The sequence below is a fragment of the Arachis hypogaea genome, chromosome 14 (assembly GCF_003086295.3).
Source record: "Arachis hypogaea cultivar Tifrunner chromosome 14, arahy.Tifrunner.gnm2.J5K5, whole genome shotgun sequence".
In the NCBI taxonomy this organism is placed as follows: Eukaryota; Viridiplantae; Streptophyta; class Magnoliopsida; order Fabales; family Fabaceae; genus Arachis; species Arachis hypogaea.
This window is the reverse complement of record NC_092049.1, coordinates 262,129-276,897: the sequence shown is the minus strand read 5'-3', so window position 1 is coordinate 276,897 and position 14,769 is coordinate 262,129. Positions and strand designations below refer to the sequence as shown.

Below are 14,769 nucleotides of genomic sequence, written 5' to 3'. Positions count from 1 at the left end.
CATAATTAATATTTTGTGTTATTAGTGATGGATGATGGTTATTCTTATGTGGAATTTAAATATTGTAAACCATAATATTTTGTGTTATTAGTCATTATAAGATTATAAGTTAATGTTTTATGTTTAAAATGCATAAGACTTTAGACTAATGCATAATATTGTGTTATTTGTATTGATTTAAATATTTGGTGCTATTAGACAATATTAGTATTGATTATGATTACGCTTTAATTTTAAATAATGGTTGATTCTTGTTTTATTTTTTTAAGTGAATTTTACTATGTGAATTGTGAAATAATGGTTGGAGATTAGGTGAGTATTACATGCTAAAAACCCAGTTTTTATCCAATTTTTACCCAATTTTCATCCGGCCCAAAGGTACATAGGTTTTATCGGATTAAGGTCTAAAAATTAGACCCGATCTATATTTCAAGCCAAATCTACTGATCTAGATTAAGTCAAATCCTGTGTGACCCGACCCATATACACCCATACTTTTACTCACCATACACTTTTCCATGCATGCAGCTAATTAATTAGTATAATCTCATTGAAAAGCACGTACGAAACTCAAATAACACATAATAATGATAATAAGGCCCAATATCTTTCATAAATAGTTTCAGCAAATTAAACCAAGTACGTAACATTATCACGGTGCATTAACAAGCTCTTCTAAACTCAAAAAATTGGTAAAATGAAAAAGTAGAAATCTAATCACTATTAAATCAAGATAGTTAATGACACTCACACATAATAAAAATTATATTATATAATCAATAGTGATAATTAAATTATTATATATTTTTTATTTTACTAATATTTTACTTTAAAATATCATTTTCTTTTTTTTACGAATGCCATAAACTATGTACCTATACGAGAAAATTTTGAGATACTTCTAGAACAATTTTATACTATTATTTTAATTTCATCAATTACTTTCTACATGAGTATTAATTATGAATTTATTTTTTAATTTATTATTATTTTTAATCATCAATTTAATTTATTTAGTTTAATAATTTAATAACATATTTTTAAATATTATTTACTAACTACTACTGACAAAATACAATAAATTATGTTAGTACTCTAGTATTTTTCTAAAAGAAAATTTATTCTAACACAAAGTAAGAATATTTATTTACCCTCGGAGCATACAATAAATTCTAATAATTGTTACTTGTTTACATAGTAGTTATAAGTTTTCTTGAATAAGACGTATGACACTTTTAAGCCGCCATTGAATCACAATATTTTCTACAGATACTTGTTCCAGATACGTTGCTTATATATGTTAGTCAATAGTCCATTTTTTTTTCTTAATTCGTTTAGAGTAGAGGTTTTCATTATAATATAAATAACTACTATATTTCAAAAAACCTAACTACAGTAATTGAAGGGTGGAGTGGACAAGCAAACAATCCATTATCTATTATAGAAGATGGACTAGAGCTAACTAGTATTTGTCGCATAACTAATTAAAGAATCAATACCATTTTAATAATTAAGACTTAAGAGCCGTGTAATAAAATCATCCAGCTTAGTTCCAAGTGAGTTTCTTTCGAACTTATTGCTTCACAGATTCCTGGATATTTCCTTACGAAATTTTCCAAAAATAATGCCAAAAATAAAAGCCATGTGTGTGCTACTAACTTTAACATGCATGAATGTGAGGATAGCTATATATATATATATATATATATAATGATAAATAATAGAGGTACATAAATATATAATTCTTAACACTAATAACTTTTGATTATCTCATCTATTTTACATATTTCTTTGTCTTTTATTATTAGATATATAATTATATTTTTTATCTCTTTCTCTCGGTTTAAATTTTTGAAAAAATTGATTACACATGTTATAATATTAAAACTTTTATGACTTAAAAATCTAAAATTTAAACCTTATTAACCTTAAAAAAAATTATCAACATTGGCCAATAAAAAAGAAAGAAAGTCTATGCAAAAAATTCTCCAAGCACACTTTCGACAACTATATGTTATAATTTTTTGAATTTTTTATTAATCACTCCGTCATTTTTAGAGTTTAATATTTATATATTTTAATTATTTTTTTATTTAGGTTCTTTTAAATAAAAAATTTAGAAGAATGATAAGGCCAGCAATTTTAGTGTTTTGTAACCATCAATTGACTATCAATAGTGTTTTTAATAGTGTGAGATTACATCTAATGGTGGAAAATCACTCACTTTTATTTTGATGGTTAAGTGCTGGCCAGAAAATATAAAAATTGCTGGCTCCCTAGACTTTTCCAAAAATTTATTATCAAAATTCCTAACAAAATGGTGAAAATTAAAGCATCATCATCATGTTAATTCCCTTCTTATAATTTGAGTTAAAGCGTTAATATGATAAGATAAAATTAGGAAAGTTGTAATGTTATGGTTAATCATAAAGAAAAATATGCATATATATTATATATTATATATCTGTTTTGGCTGTGGAGTTGACTCCGTTACGTTGTATATATGTATAAATAATATATGTTTTATTTGGAGTTGACTTCAGCATTCGCCTTATGAAGTCCTAAAACTTGAACTCAGGTATCAACTTGGTCAACTAAAAGAAAACCACTTTCTTCTTCTTCCATGCATGGCCACTGTTTTAATTAGATATAGTCAATTAGCAATTGCTTATTATTTAGAATTAGCTTCACAACAATGTGTACATACATTGTTTGCATTGAAAGAATGTGACTTATACTATAGGTATAGGTAGCTAGTATAGCTAGAGAGAGAAACTGTAATCTGTGTACATACATTGCCAATAAATTACAGGAAAATTGTCAAAAAATATATGCCTTGCTTTTATTTAAGATTTAATCAAGAAGAATAATGTTATATATTACGCTACAGTATATGTAAAAGAATTTAGTAAAAGTTTATAATAAAATATTAGGTGGATTATTGCATTGTAACTAGTCATGACAAATAAAATTTGACATTTTGATGATAAAATAATAGAATGTAATTCATACAATATATATATAAGTACAAGTATTTAATAAATGATATACATGTTTGCGCAATTAAAGTGAAAAATAATATAATGAATGGAGGTTGAATTGGTTTGGTTCTACACTTGTACCAACTTTGATTCGTGTTTGGCGAAGCGGAGCTACCCTGCAGGTCGTGAAATAAACATTTTAATAATTTTTGTGGTCATTCATCAACCAATAAACTTTTAATTTTTTTAAATATACAAATACAAATTTAACCCTTAAATTTACATTCTACTAAATTTTAACATAAATTAAATCTTTTAAGTTATGTACCTATAAAATTCACAATTCAGCCATCATAAAATCTAAGACTCAATTTTTTTTATTAATTTTTATAATCTCTCAAATCTAAGGATGAAAATTAAAAAAATTAACATCTATAATAAAAAAACACACGCCACATTGGCACCACATTGTATTACAAAAAAATGATCCCGTCAATCAATGCATGCATATATATGCATGGGATGATAATGATGCATGAATTACAATGGAGAGTGCTAGGTAAACAATGACCATTTTAAACAACATAAACAATCACTAATCAAATAAAAATATACTACACCTTTAAATTAACCATCCATATACCTAGTGAAATAAATATTCGATATATCTATTATTTATATTATTTAATATTTTCATTATCTATCTATACTTTTTTCACTGCAAATACTCTCACCTAATTAGGTGAGGATTTAGACTCTGCTCCATCTCTTTCTTGTGTTAATTTCATTAACTAATTTTTTAAGAGTTAAAGATCATTAATCATGAAAAATTTGCACTGAAATATAATTAATGAATTAAGAGAGCACCCGGTCCCAAGAAATTTCTGCAACATGCGGAATGAATTTCCTTAATTAAAGTCCACGTCACGTGCTGCTGAGACTGAGAGTGGTGGTGTCTCTATATAAAGAGATAGAGAATCCCATACACTCCCACATACAGAAATTAAAGTAATAATTAATTAGCAGCTTAGGTTGTTATATTATGGCTTTGTTCCATGATGATGATAAGGGTGAAAAGAAGGAAGCAATAATAATAAGATCGAAAATCGGAATAATAGGAGCTGGAGTGAGTGGGATAGCGGCGGCAAAACAGCTGCGGCAGCACAACCCCATTGTGTTTGAGGCCACTGACTCCATTGGCGGGGTTTGGAGGCATTGCTCCTTCAACTCCACTAAGCTCCAATCTCAGCGCCGTGATTACGAGTTCACGGACTACCCTTGGCCCAACAACAGAGACAACTCTGACTTCCCCACACACTTGGAGATTTTGGATTACCTTCACTCCTATGCTCACCACTTTGATATTCTCAAAACCATTTCCTTCAACTCTAAGGTGCTTCACATCCGCTTTCTTGGCTCTCATGCTCGCCCTCTCTGGCATCTTGCTGTACAGAACACCCTCTCAAACACCATTCAGGTAGCTCTGCGTACATGCATCTCATATATATTATTGAATCAACCATTTTCAGAAGTCCATAAAAAATTTTAAACTACACTAACAAACTAAGTTTTGAATTTTAAACTTTTTTACCGTGGAAACTCAAGTGCAGTCAACTTCACGTGAAGTTTATAACTGTGAGAGCTGATAGCTGATTTAACTAAATTTTCATCTAACGACTCTCTCAGTTATCAATTTCACGCGAAGTCGACTGCACACATGAGTTTTCGCCCTTTTTTATGGGCTTCTAAAAATGGTTGATTCAATAATTTTAAACTTTTTCATGGACTTCTAAAAATAGTTGATTCAATATATACATTATTATTCATCAAACTAGACCTAACAATATAATTGGTTCGTGCAGTGGTACGGGTTCGAGTTTGTGGTGATTTGCATAGGAAAGTATGGGGACGTAGCTCAGATTCCGGCGTTCCCACGGAGTAAAGGGCCAGAGACATTCAAGGGAAAGGTCCTTCACACGCTTGATTACTGCAAACTCAACCACCAAGAAGCCACTCAACTCTTCAAAGGCAAAAACGTTGCCGTTGTTGGTTTCAAAAAGTCTGCCATTGATTTAGCCATGGAGTGCGCACTCGCTAACCAAGGTACCAATCCATGCATCTTCCCACTTGCAAGTTGCAACTATCAATTTTTCTTCTTCTGTTAACATTCCAAAACTCGTCACTTTGTTATCCATTTCAAATTTTTAACATACACGAGACTCTTTTATGATTTTGAAATCTTAATAACTTTCGCCCTTAAACGTAAAAATATGGAAAAATAAAATAAACAATGACGATACTAAACAATATAATCAATGGTAATATAATCAATGAATATCATTAGCAATATCTATTAGCAAATTATCTATTATTAATATAAAAAAATATTAACTAAATCAACTAATATTTATGAGAAATGTTATTTGTACATTAAAATTAGTCATTAAAATCAGCTACCAATGTATTCGTGTATAAATACATGTGTGATTTAATTTATTTTCAATGTGTATTTATATTTTCATATGTATTTTATACTGATGGCTGACTTTAATAGCTGATTTTAATGTACACGTAACATAATTCAATATTTATTTATATATAAATATATACTTTTGTTTAACTTATTTTTAATATGTTTTTTATATTTTAATTTTTTACATATATTATATGAATGACGGTTGATTTTTTTTATATACATATAGAATAATTATATTAATATATCAAATCTATAATTTAACATAAAAGTTTTAATTAGTTTCTGTTAAAATAAATAATATAATTAAAATTTTTAGTTTATCTCTTATAATTTTATTGCCATCAATATGCATGATACAAAATAAGTTAGCATTCAATTAATCACACGATGAATTAGTGTGAAAACAATTTGTGTAATTCGTTTGAAGCTTGTCTTTCTAGATGTTTTAACTACTAATTTTCCAATTTTGGCTGTTGACAAAATTGCATTCACTGTTCATAAACCCATACCCTTTTATTTGGGTTCACTTTTAATTATTTATTGGTCAACGTTGTCGTTTTCGGTTCTTACAGTTTACAACTTTACATAGACACCAGTTACGACTCGCTTGAGACATTAGATTTTCCAAAAGACTGGATATATATGTGTAAAAATTCAGTGACAGTCGTTTTTATGTGAAATTGATAGATGAAAGTCGTTAGATAAAATTTTAGTCGAATCAATTAAATGAACTAAATTTTCATCTAACAGGCTCTCAACTATCAAGTTTAGAGAAAATCGACTGCACCTAATTTATTACCTTAAACTAATGGTATAATTTGTAGGATGTGAAGGACAAAGGTGCACAATGGTTGTAAGAACGGCGCATTGGACAGTTCCTCATTATTGGGTTTGGGGTTTGCCACTCTCCATGTTCTACACAAATCGATCTTCTCAGTTCCTCCATGAAAGACCAAACCAAGGATTCCTCAAAACCCTTCTTACCCTCCTCCTCTCTCCAATGGTACGCTCTCACTTTCACACTAATCATTAACCAATAATATAAATAGTAATTAACCACGCACTTAATTAACAGAGGCGAGGAATGTCAAAGTTCATTGAGTCGTACTTGCTGTGGAAACTTCCTCTGGAAAAGTATGGATTGATACCGGATCACTCATTTGACGAAGATTATGCATCGTGCCAGATGGCCATCTTGCCTGAAAACTTCTTCTCTGAGGCTGAGAAAGGCAAGATCGCTTTCAAGAAAGCATCGTCCAAGTGGTGGTTCTGGGAGGGAGGAATCGAATTCGACGACAACACGAAGCTTGAGGCGGATGTGGTGGTTCTGGCAACCGGCTATGACGGAAAGCAGAAGCTCAACAGCATCATGGAGGAGCCATTTCGAAGCTTGTTGGATTACCCTTCTGCTTCTGGTGTTATGCCTTTGTACAGGGGAACCATCCATCCATTGATTCCCAACATGGCTTTTCTTGGCTATGTTGAGAGCGTCGCCAACCTTCACTCTTCTGAGATACGCTCCCTCTGGCTTTCTGCATTGCTGGATCAAAAGTTCATGCTGCCCACTGTTCCCGACATGCTTGCTCATACCCTTGAGGAGGTCGAGGTTATGAAGAGGACATCTAGGTTCTATAAGAGGCACTGCATCTCTACTTACAGCATCAACCACACCGATCAGATTTGCCATGATTTGGGCTGGACTTCTTGGAGGAAGAACAATTGGCTAGCCGAAGCTTTTTCCCATTATAGCAGTGAAGACTATCAGAACCAACATTGATTCTATAGATAGCCATAAGAAGGAATAAAAATAATTGCATGTCTACCCCACGAGAGACACCTCTTTTAGGGATGAGTCTTGCTAGCTACTTTATATATATAGCAGAGTCATGTTTTACAGTGTCAGATAATAATATATCCATGAATAAATTATAAATCCTTTAAAGTTATCGTAATGGTTGGTTTTATTTGATAAATGTATGTGAAGCTAGCATTGGGCGAATGATATGTACTTGTTAATCCAACAAGAACCTTGCTTAGATAGCAATGTGACATCCCAAGAGAATACAGTTTAGAATTGTTTTTGTGTCTCTACAGGATGATGGGAAAGAAATGAGGAAATAAGTAACTAACTAACCCTGAAGTAGTTTCAAGGTCTCATCAATGTGCTTTTCAGGTTGGAACTGGTTGTTGTAAACAAGTTGAACGACACCATTCTTGTCAAGAACATAGGTCTCTCTGCCAGGCAATGCTCCAAAGAAATCACCAGGTACTCCCCATTGTTTCCTGACTTTGTTACCCTCATCACTCAACAAAGTGAATGGAAGTCTGTACTTGGTGGCAAAAGCCTTGTGAGAGGAAGGATCGTCGCCGCTGATTCCAACAACCTCGGCTCCTGCTTTCTTGAACTTCTCGTAGGAGTCCCTGAAAGCACAAGCCTGCTTGGTGCAGCCAGGGGTCTCGTCTGCAGGGTAGAAATAGACAACCACAGGTTTGCCTTTGAATTTGGAGAGGCTCACGGTCTTTCCATCTTGATCTTTGAGCGTGAATGGTGGTGGCTTTGAACCTTTACTCACCTGTATGTCAGTCAGCAACAAATAAAGAAAGAGCAGGGAGAGTGGTAACAGCAAGTAAGAAGGTAGTAGGTACCTTGGCAAAAACGGAAGGAAGTAGAAGCGGAGAAGCAGCATTGGCATTGGGAGTGGAGAAAGATAGCTTGAGGCCACAGAATTGAGAAGCAGAGGATGTGGAAAGGAGTGGATAGTGAGAAGGGTATTTGGGAGATTGAGGGCGGAGGAAGGTGGGGAGGGAGTAGTGCTTTGGGGCAGTCAGGGAAGCCATGTTCATGTCTTGTGTTGTGTTGTGAAAGCTGAATCTAAGAAAGCGTAACAAAGAGATAAGGAAGGAAGCGTTAACGCCTCATTCTTACTGGCGTGGACCATTCCTCACCCCAACATGCATAAACCTTCCAATATCAAAATCCAAACACCAAACTCCACACAAAAACCAATTCCACTGGGTTTAACCAACAACAAATCATTTTCAACTATACTCTTATTAATTAGTGATTATTTAAATTTTATTTTTAAAAAATTATAAAATTAATAATTATTAATTACTATTATTTAAAATTAGTTAGTTAAAAATTATTTACCTATCTTTTCTTATATAATAATATAAGTAAAGATACTATGAGTCTAATATTATTTTTTAATATAGTTACCAAAAATCAACATTAAATAAAAAATATCTATAATATAAAAGAAGTTTTTTAAATAAGAACGTTTAAAATCTCTTTTTTTTTAAAGATGTTTTTTAATAATTAAAATTTAACCTATATAATCGATCAAATTGTGTTATTTTTGTTAAAATTAGATCAGACAAATTGGTTTGATTGAAAAATTGGTAAACCAAATTTTGAACGGATCTAAATTAATATTCTTTTTTTTTATAAAAAATGACTATAATACTCTTATTATAAAAAAATGACTAAAATACTCTTATTATATATATTAATTTTAAAAATTCTAAATCCTAATCTTTTGACAGCAAAGAAAAAAGAAGAGTTAGAATTTAAAATTCTCAAATATATATATATAAAATAAAAATATTCTAAGTTATTTTTTATAACAGAAATATTGTAATTTTTTTTATAAAAAATATTAATTTAAATCAATTTAAAATAAGATTTACCGATTTTTTTAATAAAATCGATTTGTTTAGTTTAATTTTAACAAAAATAATATAATTTAATCAATTAGATGTGTTCAATTTTAATTTTTAAAAAATATTTAAAAAAATATTTTAAATATCTTTATATATGAGTGACTTCCTAATATAAATTAATCACATTATATATATATATATATTATTTAATTTATTTTTAATATATATTTTATATTTTAATAATTAATTTTAGTATAACATACTTAAAAATAAGAGATTCTATATGGATTACTTTGAATACTAAAAAAAAAGAGAGAGAAATTTGGGAATAAAAAAATAAGAGAAGAGGTCTGAAACTGAAGGTGTCAACTCAAGTTGGGTAAGCGGCACACTAGAGGCGTCGTTTCCAGCTATGAACGGCGCTCCGAATGCTATCGTTAAGGGTTCCGCCCATCACAATTCGTCGTCTCCAACCATCAATTTGGATGCAAAAGCGCCACCGCCTGATTCCTCCCTTCTTTTGCTTACTAAATCTCCCAGGTATCTCTCTTTCCCCCTTCTTCGTTCTCTTTTTTTGCTTTCAATTTGGAAACTTTCTCCAAAGAAATGCAAAATGCTCAATATTCGTTTTCTTATCATTTGTTTTCAAAATGAGTCACTGATTCCCTGCTACTCTATCATCACAATTAGGTCTTAAAGGTTAGAGTTGGGCCACTTCAATTTAACAACATTTTTGTTGTTGCAGAGAAGGAGTGTCTTACTGGGCATGCTCAAAGCTTTGTGCAATTTGCTTTGTTGCTGGAGTTGTTTTTGGTTATACACTTAGAGGACGTGTTAAGCGTTGGGCTTCCGCACTTCTGAGAAAACTTTAGCTCACAAACATAAATGCTTTGCCCTATGGATGGATGACTCTCATTATAGATCGTGGTTTTCATTAGAATTTAGCTTCGCACAAACAATAGTTTTGCTAAAGAGTTCAGTGATACTGATTTATTATGCTTCATTTCAATTGAGTTAAAGTTGAAAATTGCTTCAACAAAAACAGCTTGTTTATTTCAAGTTCTTGTGCTCCTTATTTTTGGTTTATATGTCATGTCCCAACTGGATTATGTTTCCACTCAATGTGGACATCATCATTGCAAAGTTTTCTACCACTGTTCAGAGGTATTATGATCAACCTTAAGCTATGTTTTCTGTAAACTCACTTTTGGCAGCAGATGCTGGCGGCTGCATTAAGCATTTTCTAGACCTTATCAATTGGGCAGCCCCTCTAAGCTAACTTACAGTTGTTAGTTGTTATTACCAACCCCAGATACCAATGTTGCTGCAATTTACCCCCCTTTTTTTTTGTGTATAATCTTGTTTTCTGCTTTAATTAAGCGTTTTGTGTTCCTGGGTTATATAGTTCACTATTCTTCAGAGTTCAGGCTGCTTATTGCTTCTGTACCAACTCTTGTCATTCTTAGCTCAAACTGATTTATAGTGTTGCACCTTCCGCATTCATTATATTTCCTAAATAATCATGGAGAATGTATTGTGTATCAAGAGGGGAGAGCCCAACATCCAGAAGCAGTACTCATACTCATACTTGGATTCGATTTTCTAATTGGGAATTGGAACCCAAAAGCCTTCCTTTTAGTCTTAGCTGTATCCCATTAAGCTCTGCACTACTTTGTAGCTGCTACCATCCAAAACTATGTATATATTGTTGCTTAATGCAAAGTGGAAATAACCATGCATGAATCATCATCATTACTCGATTTTAGTATATATATTCTTTTCAACTATCTTCAATATGAAAACTATTATCTTGACGTGAGGTTTGAACGAAGTGTAGTCATCATGGGGAGGACATATATGTTTATGAAATCAATAGCTTATGATGGAAGGAAACGATTAACATGAATATTGTTTGTTGTGTGTGTGCTTTGGTGGAGAAAACTGAAAAACAGAGTCGAGTCTCGGACAAGAGCAGCTACCAACCAGCTAGCTTAGGCACTCTTATGTTCAAAGTGTTATTGGAAGAGATAGACCTCAATTTGAAGACGAGTTTGGTGCTGCCCTTGCTCCACACCTTCAAGAATCTCAAGTTTTTTGGGGATTTCTTATGTGAAAAATGTTCCAATTCCCTACTCTTTTTTTTTTGGTATTATTCCTATGAATTTAATTTTGATGCGTTTTTATACGTGTATTTAATCACATAATGTCACATCATCAAAAGTAATTACTATAGTCATTCAAAATAACAGATGTGATTGCATAATTGTATAAACTTTTTTATACTGGTGTATCAAAATTAAACTCCTATTCCAACTCCCTACTTATATAAACTATCTAACGTGGAAAATATGTTGGCTTATCCCAATGCAGCATTATGACTAGGGAAAGGGCCCATAAGCCCACTAAGCATCTCAATAGGCCTAGTTGTAAAATGACATACTTAGGCCCAAACTTTTGCACGGATTTTTTTTGTATTTCCAATATAATATTATAGTAGTATTTATTTATTTTGTTTGGATTAGATGGGAATAGGGATGGCTGGTTGCACATGGCATCGGGCAGGAACAAGACATTAATGGTGTGAAGAAAATGTGGAACACAAAATGGTTTATGGGTTGGGACGACATAGATCCCTTAAACCGGCCAGCAGACAACCAATTTAGTTATAGAATCCCAATCTATTCCTCAGATTTCATACTCTCACCAGTCACATCCTAGTAACACCAATCTATAAGACAGGGAGACACACCTTCAGACCATCATTTATTGAACACAAATTTAAATGGACTATCTAACAGTCTTCCTAATAATTAATATTATTTATAGGGCACTTGTTTAAAATAGAAATAGATAATACTTACCCATAATTATTATATGTTTATCCCCTTTTTTTTAGCAGCTGTGTAATATTAATGTTTTGATTGGATACAAGAAGTTGGTTAAACTTCCTAGCTCTATAAGCCTTTCTCTTGATGCATGGTGCAATCAACATTCAGTTCTATTCTTCATGAAATGATCATTCCATATTTTCCAATTCTCTCTGCTTCTGTATTCGAACAATGCCAACTTTAATTAGGGTAATGCTAGGTAGAAAAAAAAAACAGCCAGAACTTGCCTTATTTAACATTAATTAATTATCGCAACAATTAATGAATGCTAAATAAGGCAAGTTATGACTGTTTTTGGCTGATTTTCTTTAGTTACCAAACATTTTCGCTTTAATTATTAGATGCCTTTCTTCATCACCAAGCTACCTATACCTTTTGGTGTAACAAATATTTTAGTGTCTAGGGTTGACATCAAGGTTCTATATATATATATATATATATATATATGGATGCCAAATGCAAACATATTAATAAGACAAGTAGTATCTGTCAATGCAATCATTAGTTTAAGATCGACCTTAGAAAATGGTGTGAATTAACAAGCAATAATGTATGTCATTAGCTTGTCCATCCCTAAGTCTCTGCTAAAATTGCAACCAGCTTAGCTTGGCCACCTTTGAGAGTGACGTACGCATCACATGCATTATATATATTTTCTCAGAAAAACATATAATTCCCTTCATCACGTTTTAATTTAAGTATGGATTAATTTTAATTATAACACCACTATTTTACTGATGTAGGAGTCTATAGTTACCGATACAACATTGTCTAACATTTCATTTTCCAACAGAATTCATGCAATGATTGTATAGCTTGATGAGGAATTAGCACTATAGTGGAATCGGAAATTTTTTTCTTTCTAATAATTATAATGATAGTAATGTGATGAGAGCGAACTATTCGACAGAGATCCAACATGATAAAACCAAGAATCCTATTGCTCCTAATAATGAGAGTGAAGATCATCCACAAAACCTTACAAATAATCAATTATTGAGTCAAAAAGAAAATAAGCATAAGATGAACTGGTGTGGTACCTAATTTTTGGAGGTTTAGAGTCATATATACACAATATATAATTCATGGTATAGGAAAATCAGTTACATGATAACAGATTCAGTTGTATATCAGTATTTGCTACATAAGTTAACGTTATACACTCTGTTTTCTCCTTCTCTGTTCTCTTCTCTGTTCTCTAATATATAAGTGCATTAAAATCTTGAAAATAAAACATGTGGTATAGGATTGATGCATGGAGAGAAAGGCAGTTATAATGGACGTAGAAAATATGTGAAGGAGTGGAGTAAAGAATATAATTAAAAGTAGAGAGTGGGGAGGGGGGTGATTGTACCTAAAAAGATTGGGAGACAGAAATTCCAGCAGTAACATGGGCTAATCACTCGTGTGTAAGGCCCCTCCAAACCCCATGTGCTTACCCTTGGTTTTTGTCTCACAAGGGAAAAGACAGAAACACCCCTGCTCGAAAATAAAAACAAAACAAGTTGGTGTAGCGATTGGTAGGGAGCATGAGCGTTTCCACCAAAGCCCGCTAAATGCGGCCCCCCTTTCGTCCTTTTCCCCGCTCTCCACAAGTCACTGTCTCATCCCTCTCCTCCAAACACTAACTTCTTTTCTTCTTTATTTTACTGCAAAACAACCTCTCTCTGTTTCTATTATAGTAACTATGCCATGCATGAAAGATGAAACACAACAACATTGCTTATCTACCAATAACTTGGTTTCTAATTGCACAATGCAACCTTATTACTATATATTTTCGATGCATGCAACAACTCATGAGATAGATGATAGGCTACCATATCTACCGCTTAAAAATTTAGGTGATACTCCAATCAAGATTTTATAATTATCATCGTGTAAAGATATTTTATTTTAACCATTAGATAATAGATTTTTGGACTTAATTTTCATATGCTATAAAAATGTTACATTTATTTAAAGTGTGATCACAGTTCGTAAACCAAGATCAAAACAAAAAGATGTATGTTTTAATAACAAATGGATTACGCATTGTGTAACGCTAATTTTTTGCTGGCAAAGTATGGAAATGAAGATACCAAAATGAATCAATTGGGTAGATAGGGAGGGTTTGGTTCATTATTCGGAAGAATAAATTACCATTTATATTCATAAAAGATATAGACGCTGACGAATGTACTCATATAAAAATAAAACGACAATTATAACCACAGAAGATTGTTTTTGTGTGCTAAGAGTACCCAAACGTTGATTACATAATTAGTCCATTAGGATACTTTTGGCACACGAAAACCATCTTTTATAGTTATAATTGTCAGTATCTATATCTTTTATGGGTATAAATGGTAATTTATTCTTATCCTAAAATTATATCTACAAACCGGACATAGTCTTAGCTAGCTTGATGTCGCCAGCCACGTATGTGTTCAATCAGCAGTATCATGAATGTATGGCTTTAATAATAATAAGTTCATACTAATGAATCTAGTGATCGATCAACGCCTACTTGCATTGTACATACACAATGAAAGTACAGCAAAATTGAAGAGGAATGGACCTCTTGTTATTACTATTGCTGATTAGGAATGAGATATATCATCATCAAACCAGGTACGTTAGTGTCAAAACAAAATACATACATGTTGGCTAATGATGGGGAATTAAGAAATAATTAGATAAATTATATACAACTTGGGTCGTTGTTGGAATTTGCTTTATTTAATCCGCAACTTCTACCCTTAATCAGGTTCTAGATTCC

General features: G+C 32.1%; 2 protein-coding genes across 2 annotated transcripts; one reads left to right on the top strand and one right to left on the bottom strand.

Annotated features, from left to right (window-relative positions):
* The first annotated feature begins 3,973 nt into the window (after window positions 1-3,973).
* LOC112740754 (probable flavin-containing monooxygenase 1) lies at window positions 3,974-7,407 on the top strand. The gene is made up of 4 exons (XM_025789351.2): window positions 3,974-4,458; window positions 4,844-5,084; window positions 6,282-6,460; window positions 6,533-7,407. Exons 1-4 carry the CDS (start codon window positions 4,024-4,026, stop codon window positions 7,232-7,234), a joined length of 1,557 nt encoding a protein of 518 aa, XP_025645136.1. The 5' UTR covers window positions 3,974-4,023; the 3' UTR covers window positions 7,235-7,407.
* Window positions 7,401-8,295, bottom strand: LOC112740755 (peroxiredoxin Q, chloroplastic; the record flags this gene model as incomplete). Its single annotated transcript, XM_025789352.1, is given in 2 exon segments — window positions 7,401-8,030; window positions 8,104-8,295. Coding segments are annotated over 2 exon segments (636 nt in total), but the record flags the coding sequence as incomplete, so codon positions are not given.
* Window positions 8,296-14,769: the final 6,474 nt, after the last annotated feature.

Bases quoted from the DNA above. Each gene is read 5' to 3' on its own strand.
- LOC112740754 (XM_025789351.2), top strand. From the start codon at position 4,024: ATGGCTTTGTTCCATGATGATGATAAGGGTGAAAAGAAGGAAGCAATA. The intron at 4,459-4,843 runs GTAGCTCTGCGT...TGGTTCGTGCAG, and splicing joins CCCTCTCAAACACCATTCAG to TGGTACGGGTTCGAGTTTGT. The intron at 5,085-6,281 runs GTACCAATCCAT...TATAATTTGTAG, and splicing joins GTGCGCACTCGCTAACCAAG to GATGTGAAGGACAAAGGTGC.